This window comes from Sebastes fasciatus, chromosome 18, assembly GCF_043250625.1.
Source record: "Sebastes fasciatus isolate fSebFas1 chromosome 18, fSebFas1.pri, whole genome shotgun sequence".
Classification (NCBI taxonomy): Eukaryota; Metazoa; Chordata; class Actinopteri; order Perciformes; family Sebastidae; genus Sebastes; species Sebastes fasciatus.
The window spans coordinates 3,756,801-3,774,268 of NC_133812.1; the positions used below are offsets into that span (position 1 = coordinate 3,756,801).

A 17,468-nucleotide genomic window follows, 5' to 3' on the forward strand; every position below is an offset into this window, starting at 1 on the left:
ATTATTAATAATAATAATAATAATAATAATAACTGTATTTTTTTATCATGCTGGTATCTGATTGGTACTTGTATCGACCGATACCACAAGTTCAGGTATCGGAATTGGTATCAGGAAGGAAAAAATTATATCAGAACATCTCTAATTTTTCACAGATGATCTGTCTCATGTGCAACTGTCAGGATATAATGACAGTTTAAGCAAATATCACAAAAAGTTATTTGTTGTAACTGTAACTTTAAGAGACGTCCTGAGCTTTTTATATCAGAAGAAATCATCAAGATTATCCTCAGTTTGTGAGTAATAAAAGTGATTTGATTTTCATATTCAAGTCCAAAATGTCCCTTTTAGCATTTTGATAAATATGGGCTCTGGTTTGTCAGCATGATAACAGTGATGGAATAAGATGATGAAAAGACATGAAAGTACTCCAAGTGAAGTTTCTATTGTTAAAAGTCTGAAGCAAACACACTTTAAATGCCAAGTTGTCTTTATTAAAAAGCAGGAAATATGCAGAATAAAGTGATACAGAGTCTTATTATCCAATCATTCATTAACATTGTTGTTGAAAATCAGGAAATAAATGTTTATATTTAAAATGGTTTGATTTCATTGACAGCAAGTTATAATTACCAGTAGTTATACTGTAATATAATTAATCACATTGTTTTGTATAGCAAAAGATAAGAAACAAATTTAAAGAGGCAATGACCAAAATGATTTAACAATATTGTTGGACATTGCTTTTCACTTCAGTGAGTGTTGAGAATTCTCAGGCTTTCACTGATAGAAACACACGTACTCAGTGCTGCCTTCAGTGCCTCTGCTGAGATTTCTTTCAATAACAGTGACACCAGCCTTCTTGTACACTGGGACAGCAGCTATGTTGAGAAGCAGGGTGATGGCCTTAATGGGATTGTCGACTTGGTCTTTCTTGTACCACAGGAACACCGGTTTCCCGCCGGTCCCCTCGTTCAGGTTAACACTCACTGGCATGTAATTTTGCTGCTGAAGGGTCTGATACTCGGCATTATCAGTGGAGACATTCAGATCACTGAGTGCACGCTGGGAGTCGGTGGTCTGACGGTACCAGATGAAGACAAAGGATCCTCCTGCACCCTTGTTAGTATCTTCATCCACACGGATGTAACCATTCTTAAAGTGGTCGTGATCTGACCCGTAGGAATCAGTGGCAGTGACATCACAGATGTAGGTTTTTTTCTCCCTCTTCACCCAGGCGTGGATCCAGTTCCCTCCAGAATTGCGGTTCAGATTACAGGCCAATCTTTCCCAGTCATTCTCAAATTTCCGGGCTTCACTATTTAAATCTGTAGTGACATCAATGTCCACTATGGGAGTATTGTACTCTCCGGACCCTCTGAAGTACCAAAGGTAGATGAAGTCACCTTCTGCTCCAGCATTGAGATCTTTAGGGATCTTTGTGTACCCTGCATTGATCAATCCAACAGCCATGTCATCGGTGAATGTAAATTGGAGCTTGGTGATTGGTACTGACCCACGTTTGTACCAAATGTAGATGTACTTTCCCCCTACACCTTTGTTCAGATCAACATTGATTTTGTTGAAGCCTTGGTGTTGGAGCTTTTGCTCATCAGCTTCATCAAGGGACACATCGACTTGTGAGATGTATTTGGCCATCGTGGGTAACTGCATTAAAGAAAGACAAACCATGAGTACACTGAATATGACAAGTTAGCAGCATGACTGTGACTTTTCAGGTGAGCTCCACTATAACGATTAGAAATTATTTCATCAGTTGTCAAATATGGATCACAATAACAATGTCTAAAATAAATTATTTTTGAAATGTGCATGCATGCTGCACTCATTTACACTATTTACACTGAATATAATCGATCAACATCTGAAACAGGAAAAACTATTTTCCACAGCAAGAAAATAACAAATTCTTAATCACTTACGTGTCTGCTGACAGTGACTGGTAGAGCGGCAGTAAGAATTCAACTGATCTGCTGGATTCTGTTGTATTTACCACAAGTCAGCTGCCTTTATATAGAGATGTTGAAGGTCATTGGGTAATCACTACTTGGGAGGAGTCATATTCCAAAGAATAAAATACTTTACGAAAACAGTTTAAAATCATGATTTCTTCATGTAAATGTAAATGTTGTCACACTCAAACTTTGACTTACTGGAAAAAGAAGCACCAAAGCTACCTTGGCCAACGCCTTGTGTGTGTGTGTGTGTGTGTGTGTTTGTGTCTACCTCCTGAGCTCTCTTAAAGAGCATTTTTATATCAGAAGAAATTATCAAGGTAATCTGAAGTTTTTTGCATTGAGATCCTTACGGATATTTGTGTACCCTGCATTGATCAATCCAACAGCCATGTCATCGTTGAATGTAAATTGGAGCCTGGTGATTTGTACTGACCCACGTTTGTACCAAATATAGATGAACTTTCCCACTGCACTTTTGTTTAGATCAACAACGATTTCCTTGAAGCCTTGGTGTTGGAGCGTTTGCTCATCAGCTTCATCAAGGGACACATCAACTTGTGAGATGTATTCGGCCATTGTGGGTAACTGCATTAACCCTCTGAGACCCACGCGATCCTGACCAACTTTACTGTCTTTCAGAGGCTGTAGCAGGTTCCATTTTTGACTTTGGACCAAATTTTGCCGAGGAAAAACTGATATGGCCATTTTCAAAGGGGTCCCTTGACCCCTTTGAAAATGGCCATATTTGAGCTGCATCTCAAAAGCTCTAATATAATGATGAGAAATGTTGTCATCAGTTGTCAAATATGGATCACCATAATGATATCTAAAATAATATTTTAAATGTGCATGCATGCTGTACACTTTTACACTATTTACACTGACTATAATCGATTTAGATCTGAAATAGAAAAACGTATGTTCCACAGCAATAAAATAATAAATTCTTAAACACTTACATGTCTGCTGACAGTAACTGGTATGAATCAGCAAGTCAGCTAACCTATTGACCGAGATGTTGATGGTCAATGTGCAATCACTACTGGTGAGGACTCATATTCTAAAGAATGAAAGAAATTCTTAATCACTTGGGTGTTTGCTGAAAGTGAATGACGAGTCAGCAAGTCTGCTGATCTGCTGATGTAGGAATATAGAGATGCCTTGAAACATGTGTTGCACTTTACTGTTGTGAAATTACTTCATCATTAAATTGTTGGAGATAGGTATGTGACAGGAGTTGGTTCCAAATGACTGCCATGTCCTCAAATGACTGTCAAGCAAACCTTCCACGTCCGAGGATGACGATGACATGAACTAATATCAGGGCATACCGACCCATCTATGATCTAATGATGGGTTCTGCAGAGTTTACTCGGCTTTATTCCTTGTTAATAAAGTCTTGGCATCGCAAACCGGACTGGAAGAGATCACCTTCGCTATGCCCAGCATCCAGGACAAACTACTGTAACGGTGGCCACCTAAAAAGCTAAGCAATATTTAGCTTTATTTTAGAAAGGTTTTTGTGGTACGACCCAGGCTCGGGCTGAGTGGTAATAGCACTAAATTTCTCCAAAGAAATAATCTAATGTTACAGATAAAGAGTGTGTTTAAAAGCATTTGGATCTTAAATCTATTGCATGCTGTTTATAACAGTGCTGGGAATAGTTCTCCAAAGGAAGCTTGAGTAACAAGTAGGAGAGATACTATTTGTGAAAAAGGGAGACAGCTAAGTCCAACGTCCTGATATGTTTAGTTATATTAATAGTCGGAATAGCATATTTAGGCAGTGAAAATAAAAGCCTATGGTTACGGCTCCTAGAAGAGGATCTCTGCTCGGATAGGTCACGTGTAAGAGTCCTATGGATATTGCTTCCATGAGGGAAGGGCTACGCGGAGAGGCAAAATTCCTACAGATTACAGGGGGAGGGGGGCGGGGTATTCTGATCAATGGCAAAAAGGTTGTATATCCTATACCGGATTGGCACTCAGTGTGATCTGGTGGACGGGGTACGATCGTCTGTGGACCACTGAAAGGAATAAATGAGTTCTGAAACAATAGTTGCTTAAATAAGTATACTATTGTGTAAGAAACAGCGTGATGGAGTGATGTGCTAAATAAGCATTGGAATAAGGCATTCTTGAGATAAAGGAGTGTCAGGAAGAAATTGCTAAATTAGCAATTGGGTAGGTGAGAAGAGGGAGAAAAGAACTACAACTATATTTAGGATTAGATTTCTATGATACAGGCACATTTATAATATACTTACACAATCAGTACACACACACACACGCACATACTTACACAGTAAGTTTACACACCCACTACACACACACACACACACACCAATACCTGAACTTGAGTTATCGGCTGATACCAATTACCGATCAGATACCAGCATGATAAAAAAAATATACAGTTATTATTATTATTATTCAACAGCTGTTTAATACTGACCATGTATGGATGTGATATGATTACTATCTTTGTTGTATGGCCTGGCTCAGGATAAACCCTTTGTATAACATTAACTAATACATACAGAGAATGAATGTAATATAACTTTATTTTATTATTCGGTTTGTCAGTTACAAAGAACATAAATAAATGAAGCTTGCCATGATGAAAACAGTTGAGCCAAAACCAAGCACCGCCCGGAGCAGGTCTCGAACACAAACACATACACACACACACACACAGAGAGAGAGAGAGAGAGAGAGAGAGAGAGACAGAGATGTGTTTTCATGACTTTTGAGGACATTACTTTGACATTCACTTCCTGGAGACTTACCCTACCCCTAACTCTAACTGCTACTTGCCTAATCCTAGCCCTTACCCCTAATCTTAACCTAAACATAACCTTACACTAACCCTAAACCAAGTCCTAACCCTAAAATATAATGATTTACATTATGGGGATGTGCATTTTGTCCCCATTTGGAAGGACAGTCCCTACAATGTGACTGTGTAAACAGGCTTAGGTCCCCACAGCGTTGGTAATACAGACCCACACACACACACACGCGAGTGTATGGATTAAGAAAAAAGATGCAGGACCTGTTTTCTTTCCCCTCCATTCTGACCTACTTTTTTTCAGGAGGAGCGCACCTGAGATGGTGCGCTGATTAAGGGAGGAAAGATAAAAGGGTGGAGGGACGGGGCGCACACTCTCTGGCACTCAGGCTGCAGCCGGCAGCACTGCTCGGGAGACTCCCGTCTCCATTGTTTAGTTGTTTTGATCTTAGATGACCTTTTTCCCAGCATTTAGTTTGTAACTTTGTTTTTGGGCTGGAGATCTCCAGTAGTTAAGTTTCCGTGCTTTTTGGTTTAAGTTAGGCACTTTTGAGTTTAGAGGGATGAGCTGGGTGCGACGATGGCCCACTGCGTGGCTGGCCCTGCGACTTCCCCTTCTTTTGTTCATTTATCTGGGATCTCCAACCTTTTTTATTTACTCAGTTACATTTTTGATAGTTACTTTTGTCCTGATTTAAAATAAATTGATTGTTATATTTTAACAGAACTGTCTCTTGGCGTCCTTTCATATGCTTCAGTCTCTCCAGAGCCTTTGTTTGTTTGAGAGGCCGTGATACCGTGTTGGAGGCGAGGCCCCATTCATTCCTATAAAAGATGCCAAAATGGCTCAACTTCCGAGTGGAAAAGTACCCGGATCTTCCGGCAATCTTCCACATCCACTGGGCCCATGGAGCAGGTGCAGTAGCGTCCGCTCGGTCACATGGCTTGGTCACTGGGTCACAGCCGTCACATTGTCGTCAAGGCTTGCTCACTCTGCCTCCCAGCCCTCACTCAAGCCTCGGTCTGGGTCTCATTCACATGAACACAGGAAGGAAAATAGCTCTGGATTCAGCTGTTAGTGTATTTTACAACTTTTAGCCCAGCTTTGCTACAGGACAAGCTTTCCCCACTGAGCTTGCCTGACTCCACCTGCAGGTGGATCACAGACTTTCTAACTGATAGGAGTCAGCACGTAAGGCTGGGGAAGCAAGTCTCCGACACCCAGACCATCAGCAACGGTGCCCCCCAAGGCTGCTTTCTCTCCCCACTGCTCTTCTCCCTGTAGACCAACGGCTGCACCTCCAGACACCAATCTGTCAGGCTCCTTAAGTTTGCAGACGACACCACCCTCATCGGCCTCATCTCTGAGGGTGATGAGTCTGCATACAGATGGGAGGTTGACCATCTGGCATCCTGGTGCAGCCAGAACCACATGGAGCTGAATGCTCTGAAGACAGTGGAGATGGCAGTGGACTTCAGGAGAAACTCAGCCCCACTCCCCCCTCTCATCCTGCGCAGTTCCCCAGTTAACATGGTGGAGTCGTTCCGTTTCCTGGGCACGACCACCGCCCGGGACCTCAAGTGGGAGCTAAACATCAGCTCCCTCACCAGTAAGGCCCAGCAGAGGATGTACTTCCTGCGGCAGTTGAAGAAATTCAACCTGACACAGACCATGATGGTGCACTTTTACTCGGCCATCATCGAGTCCATCCTCACCTCCTCCATCACCGTCTGGTTCGCCGCTGCAACCGCCAGGGACAAGGCCAGGCTGCAGCGGGTCATCCGTGCTGCAGAAAGGGCGATCGGCTGCAACCTTCCTTCCCTCCCTCCAGGAGCTGTACACCTCCAGGACCTTGAGGAGGGCAGGGAAGATTGTGGCCAACCCCTCCCATCCTTGACACCATCTCTTTCAGACTCTGCCATCTGGCAGGAGGTTAAGGTCCATCAGGACCAAAATCTCACGCCACAAAAACAGTTTTTTCCTCATGGCAGTGGGGCTCTCCAACAGCCCATCCGCCCCCCTGTGACTGTCTCTCCCTCACACACACACACACACACACACACTACTGAACTTGAGTAGGGGCACAAAGTGGGCCATCATGCCGAACTGGTCTACCACCGTCAGAATGGTGGTGGGTCCGTTGGTCAGTGGCAGACCTGTAACAAAGTCCAAGGAGACGTGGGACCATGGACGATGGGGCACGACAGAGGTTTGGCGGACTGGATATTGTCAAGGTTCTTATGATGAGTCCAGGCCAAGAAGGGCAGCTTGCTTCCCTCGAGCCAGTGACGCCATTCCTCCAACGCCAGCTTTACAGCCAGCATTTCCCAGTTCCCAATGTCGTAGTTCCTCTCCGCCGTGGAAAGTGGCATTGAGAAGAAGGCGCAGGGGTGGAGCTTCTGGTCGTTGGCAGCCCGCTGGGACAAGATGGCTCCGACCCAAACGTCGGAGGCATCCACCAAACTGTCTCTCGGGGTCAAGAACTTAACGGTTGGGAGTGGATTTGAACCGGGCCTTAAGGTTCTGGAAGGCCTCCTCGGCCAGAAGTGAAGTGAAATACAGTACAGAAATGAAGCCATAATATCCCGAAAACGGGAACGTCATTTGAAGCCAGAGTCTGCACAGTAGTGATGGAGCAGTGTAACCGCGGTATCAAGGGTCAACTGCCCGAAAACAATCGCGAGCCGAGCACAGCAGCAGCGTCATGACTTCCCCATGAACCCCTTTTTATAGCATCAAATAACTAATTAAAAACAAATTTCAGAAAAATAAACACTTGAACATACATCAGCATGTTGAGAACTACCTAAAATGACAGAAACCATCTTTGGGAAAAAAATACTTGACGTTTTTCTTTGACTTTTTAGTTTGGTCCATGTCCCATCCACTAATATGGAGGAGACGGGGTTTATGACATCTACTGCAGCCAGCCACCAGGGGCAAGATGTTTCAGCTTCACTTTTGCGGAGCTGTCATGTCGTCCATCTTCATATACAGTCTACGGCCCTGAGCCAGTGGTGTAGTGGTCGTCGATAAGGTGGGTGTACTGGTAGAGATGGGTAGGTTAAAGGGGAGCAAGTGGCTATACTCTCCTAAATGTTCCAATGGCATTTGGCTGATAGGTGGGTATAATGTTAACTGCCAAAAAAAAAAAAAAGCCGGGTATGGTACGTATACCTGCATTTACCCTCCACTACACCACTGCCCTGAGCTATTAAGAGATGCAGTGTTGTCAGTGCAACTGTCCATTTGACCAAAACAGAGTCTGACGTGTTGCAATGCCATAGATACAGTACCAATACCATACAGTATGTACTATATACTAATTTCAGAGTAGTAAGTGTACAGTAAATGGATGTAGCCTACTTTATCATTTTATAATAACAGAAATGATGCAAGACATGCAGCAAAATATGCCAAACTGTGACAATTAAACTTAAAGATTTTTCCAAACATCAACCAATTATCTCTTTTTGTACATGTGAATGGCAGCCTGTGATGATGAGGGAGAAACTACGAGTTGACTTACTGCAGCTGTTAATCAATAGCTTTTGAACGGAGATGTCTATCCGTCATGGCTGACAGTACACGGTAGGCTTTTCATGGGTAGTGAATGCAAAATTTTGCGCTCTCCCAGATTCCTTTCTGTGAATGCAAATCTAGCTTTCCCTTTCACTCTTTTTCTAACATCTCCACTGTTTTCTGGAACATCTATGGCCCTCCCACCTACTTCTTTTCTCTCCGCTTTCACTCTGCATAACAATCTTTTTTTCCCATTTACCTCTGGCGCTCTGTTTCTCTACTCCAACAGCCTGGACACACCAGGAACGTCAGGAGCGCGTGACGGCTGCGTGGCGGCTGCGTGGCGGCTGCGTGGCATGGTGGCTGCGTGAGTCACGTGTCGGGCGTTCACACCAGCTGCATTTCAGCTGCGTGTCTGCTGTGTTTCTGCTGCTGCAGCTGCTACTGTCATCCCTTTCTTTCTACATAGAGTTTGCCTTTTAATGGCCATTTCATTTCATTATAAATATCATTTATATTTATTTTAGACCGAGAAAGGTTAAAAAATGTGTGGTAATTTGTAAATAATAGTAATGATCCACAATTAAAACTCCGTACTATATTCATTCATGGAGCTCTCCAAGTCACTGCATGTTCTACAACACTGTCCGGCACATATTTCAGAATAAAAGCCTTGTGTTAACAAATGAAGGAATTCTGTCCATAGAAAAAACGCTTGAGGGCTTTTATTTTGAAACGAACGTTGATTTAAAAATAAGTCTTTACTTTTTTTAATCTCCGTAACATTTTCTATAGATAGACATCGAAACTGTTGTAATCTTGCTGGTATGATGTGAATATACAGTCAATAAATCACTCTCACTGTCTGTTGTTGCTGTGAGACGCGCGTCTCATGCGGACAGTATGGCTGCTCTAACCTGTTAACACGGACGCCGAAATAAAAAACAACAGGTAACACAGCCGCCACGCGCTCCTGACGTTCCTGGTGTGTGCGGGCTATATGGCACTCATCTTTCTTCGTCCAGAAACATTAAACTCTGAATAATGTGAAATGGTGAGCCAAAAAGAACATGGCCTTAAAAGGGCTAACGTGATCTAGATTGTCTGCACGTTGCAATACAGAACATCTTTCTCCTAAAAATACGTTGAGGGAAATCTGAGGGTATGCTGCATTGTGGCCTACTGTATAAGCAGGTAATGGACACAACATGCTCACAACTAAAGTGTTGTGAGGTATATGTGAAACCCTGTCAAGCTCCATGTCATCCAGCAATTAGCCGCAAAAACTTGATTCAGATCAGTAGAGAATGACCAACATGGTTTCCCCAGCCCACAAACACAAGCCTGACAGACTGCAAACAGCAGCTTTAAATACTCCATGGTCAAAACCACTGAGACATTAGCAAGGGTCGGACAAAGCAAACAATTAAAGCTGTCAAGCAACATTAGCTTTTCAATGAAGCTTTTCCTGCATAATAACTTTACAAAAGTCACATTCCGGTCAACATTAATTGAAAATTAATTAAAATTAAAACCAAAATTCAAAGAGAACACATTGCTCCCTCCCTCCCTCCCTCCCTCATATTTCACTCGGTATTGTCCGGATTGCCATCACCTGGTAGAGCAAAGGGTGCTTAGGTGCACACAATCATGCCGCAAAAATGATACCAGAGAAACAAATACGTGAATTAAACATTGTATATTAAGCAAATATATTAATCAACTGAAGTGGGTGCAAACTCTAGAAGTACTGTATACTGTATGTGTAATATATACTGTATGTATATTAAAACCAAAAATCATGTCAAACTATACTAAAACTATATGGTTCAAAGACTTTTCAGCAGACCCTCACAATCACACACAAAGGCTTTTATGGCAACTCAAGCAAACCTTTTTTAAGTCAGTTAGGTAAGCTTTACTATAAACTAGGCCTGTCAATCGATTAAAATAATTAATCGCATGATTGGCCATGGTTAATCGAGATTAATCGCAAATTAATCTCACATTTTTTATCTGTTCAAAATGTACCTTAAAGGGAGATTTGTCAGGTATTTAATACTCATATCAACATGGGAGTGGACAGATTAACTCGAAAAAAAAAGTTTGGAAACTTGTGTTTGGTGGATTATTTCTCTGTTGTTACAATGCTAATTGGCATTGTATTTTATATCATTGGAAAGCCTGTTTATTTACCTTCACAATGATATCCAACTTGTAAGGATCATGCATTTGTGGGATGAGCAGCACAGCTGATTATGTAGGTAGTGCCCAAGTCAAATTTGCCAAAATTCTCTGCCAACGCTAAACGGTGTATTCTCCTGTTGGTATTGACTCTTGTTGTGAGTTGTTTGGTGGATTGGATGATTGAATTCTCTAACAGCCTGGCACCTCCTCCTCATGCTGGTCACCAACCTGGTCACACGTTGCTGTGGGATGGCGTTCCATTCCTCAACCAGGATTCGTTGCAGGTCAGCCAGCGTGGTTGTGTTGGTCACTCTAACACGTACGGCACGCCCAAGCTGATCCCACAAGTGTTCAGTTGGGTTGAGGTCTGGACTCCCGGCAGGCCGTTCCATTCTCTCTACTCCCACATTGTGGAGATAGTCTGTGATAACCCTGGCTCTGTGGGGGCGAGCTTTGTCATCTTCGAGGAGGAAGTTAGTTCCCAGATTGTGGAGATATGGGATCGCCACTGGCTGCAGAATCTCATCCCGATATCTCACTGCATTGAGATGGCTTTCAATGATTACACGCCTTGTTTTGCCAGTGAGGGAGATGCCGCTCCACACCATGACACTGCCCCCACCAAAAGCTGTTACTCCATTGGTGTAACAATCAGCATAGCAGGAGAATTGGCAGAGAATTGCGCGCTACCCACTTAATCAGCTGTGCTGCTCATCCCACAAATGCATGATCCTTACAAGTTGGACATCATTGTGAAGGTAAATAAACAGACTTTCCAACGATGTAAAATACAATGCCAATTAGTATTGTAACAACAGAGAAATAATCAACCAAACACAAATTTCCACATTTCTTTTCCAAGTTTGGTAACACTTGTCCATAGCACACCAAAAGCAACTCAATCGAGTTGATTTAAAAAAAGATTTCGACTCAAAATTTTACATTTCCTCAGTTCTATTCATTAATGCTTTTCTTGAGGGTTTATAATATAGTTTAAATTGAAACCTACTGATGATATTGACACATTTAGGCTAAGTCAGCCCATTCTCATTCCCAGGGCGTTAAATACTGAGGCCTTGTCACGGCCATCAACGTTGCGTTACTGCCGCACAAGGCGCCATTTAGCGCCGGTATGAAACGCACCGCGCATTCCATTAACTATATTATAAACCCACCCGCGGCAACAGTAAACACTCCGAGAAAGTGGAGTGTGATGTAGTTTAAAGAGCCAAAAGACACACCAGGTGGAGGTGTATGGGTCCAATAAACACAAGGCTTTCATCCAGGAGACCGCTGTTCATGTGCCGTGCGTTAACCTTCACTTTCACGTTACAATCAGCTGTTCGTTCGTGTCCCGTGTTCACAACGTTCAGTGTCATTTTCACTTTACAAACATAGTAGTTTTTAAGTCCAACCATGTAGTTCTTTCCTAAACCTTAATATAGTGGTTTTGTAGCCTAATCTTAAAGTGATGCCATGGGTAACTATAGCGGTTTTGATGCCGAAAATAAAGTGACGCCAAGGGGTGGTATGTGATGAGTTGGGATGAGAATGTGTTGGCTGAGTCCACATTGTGTTGAGCCATGCAGCTGCAGCTTTAACTTTTTCACTAAAGAGCAGACTGATACAAATATAGAAAGGGAAAATGCTTTGAACGAGTACACAACAAATTTTGCATATTGAAGAATAACAAATATAGACAGTGAAAAATACAAAGCTTGCACTCGGACATCATGCAATGCTCTCAATCAATTAATCCCACGAGAAAGCCAAAACATAGGTAAAGTTTACGTCTTGTTATGTGATTTCAAAGCGTCATCCCGTAATGAGTGTTAGAATCCTTTGGAGCGTTCAAGTGATGAGCACACTTAATGTAAGGTTGAATTCAATTCAACTCTGAACTGACTGCATTTACTATGTATGGTAGCATAGCAACAGTTGCTAGGACAGACAGCCCGCTGTGCAATGGTGAGTGTAAAACCTGTTGTTCTTTGCCTACCTGGAACCTTCTATGATAAGAGATCATTATGAAGTGACATGCCTGGTTAGTACTGAGAGCCCACTGATGCCCAACTATGACTGTATGTACTTTATTTGATGGACATGTAGAGTGAATAGCTTCATTATATGGAATGAAATGAAGGCTTTAATTACACTTTGCAGTAGCTGAATTAAATTTTGAATTAGGATTTGCATTCTTTTATTCATATTGAAGTAACCTGTGGACTTTTTTTTTGTTTGACGAACAAAAGTTGCATTCAGTGTTACTCACAAAAGGACATTGGGATGAACTGGAAACAACATTGCTCTATAGCGCTACTAGTGGTGAAAACATCCTAACAGCAGCCCTGTCTCCTAAAAATTACGTTCCCATACGACTAAACTGCATTCTCAATTAAATTTGGAGGGAAAAGTATTTTGTCGCGGATTACGTTTGTCTATGATATATCACAAATGTTTGTAACGATAGTCCACAGAAGGCCCCAGAAAGTGACCTAGTACCATGAGCTACATGCAGAGCAGCTGACATAGTTTATTGAGCGACAGTTAATGAAAATGATGTGGGATAATAACATTATTGAAAGTTACGTGCTATAATAATAATGCTTTTGAAATTTGCTTGGTAAAATAATAACTCTATTGGAAGTTACGTGGTATAATAATGATAACGTTATTGAAAGTTACGTGGTATCATAACAATAACTTTATTGAAAGTTACGTGCTATGACATTGAAAGTTACGTGGTATATCAACAATAAGGTTATTTAAAGTTACGTGGTATAATAATGATAATGTTATTGAAAGTTACGTGGTATAATAATGATAATGTTATTGAAAGTTACATGCTATAATAATGGTAATGTTATTGAAAGTTACGTGCTATAATAATGATAAAATTATTGAATAGATACATGCTATAATAATGATAACGTTATTGAAAGTTACGTGGTATAATAACAATAACGTTATTGAAAGTTACGTGCTATAATAATGATAACGTTACTGAAAGCTACGTGGTATAATAATGATAAAAACCAGGAGACTGCTGTTGATATCCCGTGTGAAACAGACATTAATTTTAAGCCAAACCAAGATGAGTCAGTAGTTTTGTTGCATCTTTTTTGTTTCAATTTACAACGCGTTAACCTCGTGTACCTGTTTAAAAGTGTGACCGTAATCCGAGAGAAAATATGTTTCCCTCGAAACGTAATTGAGAATGCAGTTTAGTTAAAGGGGAATGTAATTTTGTAGGAGACAGGGCTGACAGGACCTTTAAGTAGAAATGCATCATACTGGTCTTACATTTTTAAAACAATTCCAATACTTAGGTGAATAATTCAATAACAAAAAATTGAGGTCATTTTGTGTTTAATGTTAAAAATGCAAAACAAATGTTTATTGAGAACAACAATATGCAATTATTAATTAAGCTAATTAATAAGACTTGAGACATTTAAAATGAGATGTCTGATAGATCTTAAATATTTTAAAGCCAACAAATGTCAAATGTATTTAGTCTGTGTACCGAGAGAAAACATTGAGAAAATATCTCCTGATTGCTGACTTAAATGCCATTTTTTTCAGTTTTATGTACCGTGACAAAGCTTTCATCTCCATTACAACATCATTGAATGTTTCTCGGCAGCCATTAAGTGAAATGAGCGCCAGAATGACGTGGAGGGGGACACGTCCTTCCATCCAAAGGTCTGTGGGAGTCCTGGGTCCTGTTCCTTTTTCCCATTCTCTCTGTGTGTTCCTCTGTGCGACAGCTTAACGCCCAGACTGTTGCTGGACCATTACCCAAATCCATCTCCTCAACATGGCATGTCAGGCCTCACAGACAGCGGGTGCTCGCATCTGAAAGCAGCATGTTCTTAAAGCCTTCACCGCAGGGCAAAAGGGGCTTCTGCACGTTGCCGGAGAGAGGCAGCAGGGATTACAACGCCGAGGAAGAAGATACTGTGGACTCTGTGCTGTGTCTGGGACAAAACATTGGTCCTGGTTTCATTTTAAAATGGCTTATTAACTGTATGAATTCACAGTATTGTTATCCAAGTCTTTATTCCTCAATGTCTTCTTCTTCTGTACTGTTTTTGGACTTTAAATACTTCTGCATACTTTAAGCTACAGAAACCATTCGACTATCAATATATTTAGCTCTTTAAAGCTGAAGTAGGCGATATTGGAGAAAATCTGATTTAAAAAAAAGGTTATTTTTATAAAATGGTCGCTATATCATGACAATAGTACATGAAACGGGTAACCTGAAAAAAATCATGTGCCTCTGTGTGCTCTGGTGTCCTCCGGTGCTCCTAACGGCATCTGCAAGATTTCACAGGCCGGAGAAAAACAAGCAGTAAGAGCTGATCTGGGGTCTACTGTCCATCTGCTGTCTATGAGAGCCGGCTGTCAGTCACTCGCGAACTCCGACCAAACAGTCAAACTAGGCAGCGCTGATCAAATATGAATCAATATTATGTTACGTTAATGTCTATTTCACTCCTCAAATGTTTTCAGAATCATCTTGTAGTGCACGGTTTAGCTGTGAAAAGAGAAAGTTTGTGACGCCGCTGCCATGTTGAAATCTGGTGAAGGAACGCCAAGTTCCGGTCCCATGACCGGAGCACAGCCAATAGGAACGCTCTCTCAATAAAATGACCTGTGATTGGTCAAAGTCTCCCGTGACGGGCTAGATGTTCTAAAGTCTGAAAACAGAGCCATGAGGAGGAGCAGAAGTCTAGTTATCTCTCAGAACACTTGAATTACAATATGCTGAAAGGTTATTATGGAATTTTTGCCCAATGATGCCAAAACTATACTGCCTACTGCCGCTTTAAGGACATTCCTGCTTGTATTCAACTTTTTTTTATCTCTTTTATACTTTTTAAAATATTCAACTTTTTCAAAAACATTTTTTTTTACAATGGAAGTCTATGGAGAGAATCTTCATCATACCTCCCTATGGGCATCAGACAGTCTGATTCTGCCCACACCCAAAAAAAAAAATGCCCCAGAGAGTAACTGTTTCTTAACAGGAAGCTCAGGATGAGGCTTGTTTTAATGTTTACATGCTGCAATGTTTAAAAAACCCTTTATTCTTCTCATACTGTCAGCCTGAATATACCAGCTCAGAGGCTCTGTTTGACAGAAGCTGATTCACAGCCTGTCTCCTCCCACTCTGCTCTGATTGGTCAGCGTTTCTGTCAATCAAACGTCCTCAACAACACAGAGTCACTATCTCCACGCCCCCTGGAGCAACCCAGCTCTCACTGAGAGAAGCTACCTATAGCTCTGCAGGTAAAGGGAAGCAGCTAGGAAAAGTTTATAAAACCACTTTAAAGTTTATTAACCAGAAACTTCAGCCAGCGCAAGTCACCGGAGGAATCTGATCAGAAATCGGCGACACATGATGAACATCTGCGGTCCAGATTCCAGGTTTTCCTGACGGTTTCTCTCAGGTAAATAATGCTATTTATATCTCTGTTAGTTAGCTCAGTGTTTACCTCATGCATCAACTCTGTAAACCGTAAACATACACTCTGTTTTACGTCTGTCTTTACAGATCCATCTGTGAGAAATGACCGACAGAATCATCCCAGAGGAGGAGAAAACATTATCAGTGAGCAAATAGTTGTGAGCCAATAGCGCCATAGCGGTAGCATGTAGCTAACCTGTTAGCATGTAGCTACATGCTAACGGGTTAGCTACATGCTACCGCTATGTGACGGTGTGTAAACACAGCGACCATCGGGTGGAAAATAGAAGATGTGAAACAGTAGTCAGTTCATTATTTCTGCTAAAAGACACCTGCTAAATGTATGGAAGATCAGAGTAATGGTATATTATTTACTGTAGGAGCTGTCTCTGTGTTACCATGACTACAGGCCACTAGAGCTTAGTTTACTGTAGTTTACCAGAGCTGAAAGACTTTCTCCTTTCCCTGTCACATAACTACAGGTAGGATGATTACAAATGCTGTGAATAATTAATATTGTCATCTGTCTACTCAAATAAAGGTTGACTGTGAAACAGAAATGTGTTGTGTTGCTTACAGTCACTACTACCTGTACTCTTCTACATGCATGACATCAAATATATATAATATATACATATCACCTGTTTAAACAGTGTAATTACATAAAGCCTTTGTGAAAGAACATGTTATATTTAGATGATGGGAGTACATGAAGCCTGTTCTGCTGGTTCTTGGAGACTAACAGTAGGAGCTACTTTGCTCAAGTTCGGTTGTGGATTACACAGAGTGACGCGCTGTGGGGCGGGGTCAACTAGCTGCGTGTTCTCTGGTTCAACCAACCCATGGCTTGCAATTCTCTAATGACGTCAGAAGAGAAAGGAAAAGCTGCAAAGTGATTTTCGACACCCATTTCCGGACAAACGGAGCAGGAGAAAAAGAGAGAGGATGGTCTTTTATGATACTATGGTGACCTATAAACACACTGGGGACAGATATTGACGTTTAAAAGACATGGAAAAGTGCATTTTGCATAATAGGTGACCTTTAAAGGTTTACGCAGCTCTTTATGGACATTCCTGCTTGTATTCAACTTTTTTATACTTTTAAAAATATTAAACTTTTTCCAACATTTTATTGTTATTCCACACAAATACTACTATATAAGAGTTTTCAAGGTTCCTTCCACCCAAATACTTTCTAATTACTTATAGTTTCCACCCAAATACTACTTTCTGTATTTTCAGCTATGCTTTGCAATTAATTTCATCTGTCAGCATTCACACACGATTTCTGAAGGAAATGCAGTTATCTCATATACATTTCATTTCACAAAGCAGTGGCCTTCTGTGATAAACTCTTCTCTGCATCAATCTAGATTTTATGCCAGAAAGGAAGAAAAAATCTACTTTTAGCTCTAACATCACTGCATCAACTACTTTCTGAGACATCTGCACCTTTTATAGTGTCCTGAAAGCATTGCGGTCTATATTTAGAGAGACCAAATACGGCAAA

The 17,468-nt window shown here is 41.3% G+C and overlaps 1 protein-coding gene across 1 annotated transcript; it reads right to left on the bottom strand.

Annotated features, from left to right (window-relative positions):
* Window positions 1-472: 472 nt before the first annotated feature.
* Window positions 473-2,071, bottom strand: LOC141756672 (uncharacterized). The gene is made up of 2 exons (XM_074616610.1): window positions 1,944-2,071; window positions 473-1,668 (listed from the first exon to the last, which is right to left on the bottom strand). The coding sequence occupies exon 2, from the start codon at window positions 1,657-1,659 to the stop codon at window positions 781-783; it is 879 nt and encodes a 292-aa protein (XP_074472711.1). The 5' UTR covers window positions 1,660-1,668; window positions 1,944-2,071; the 3' UTR covers window positions 473-780.
* Window positions 2,072-17,468: the final 15,397 nt, after the last annotated feature.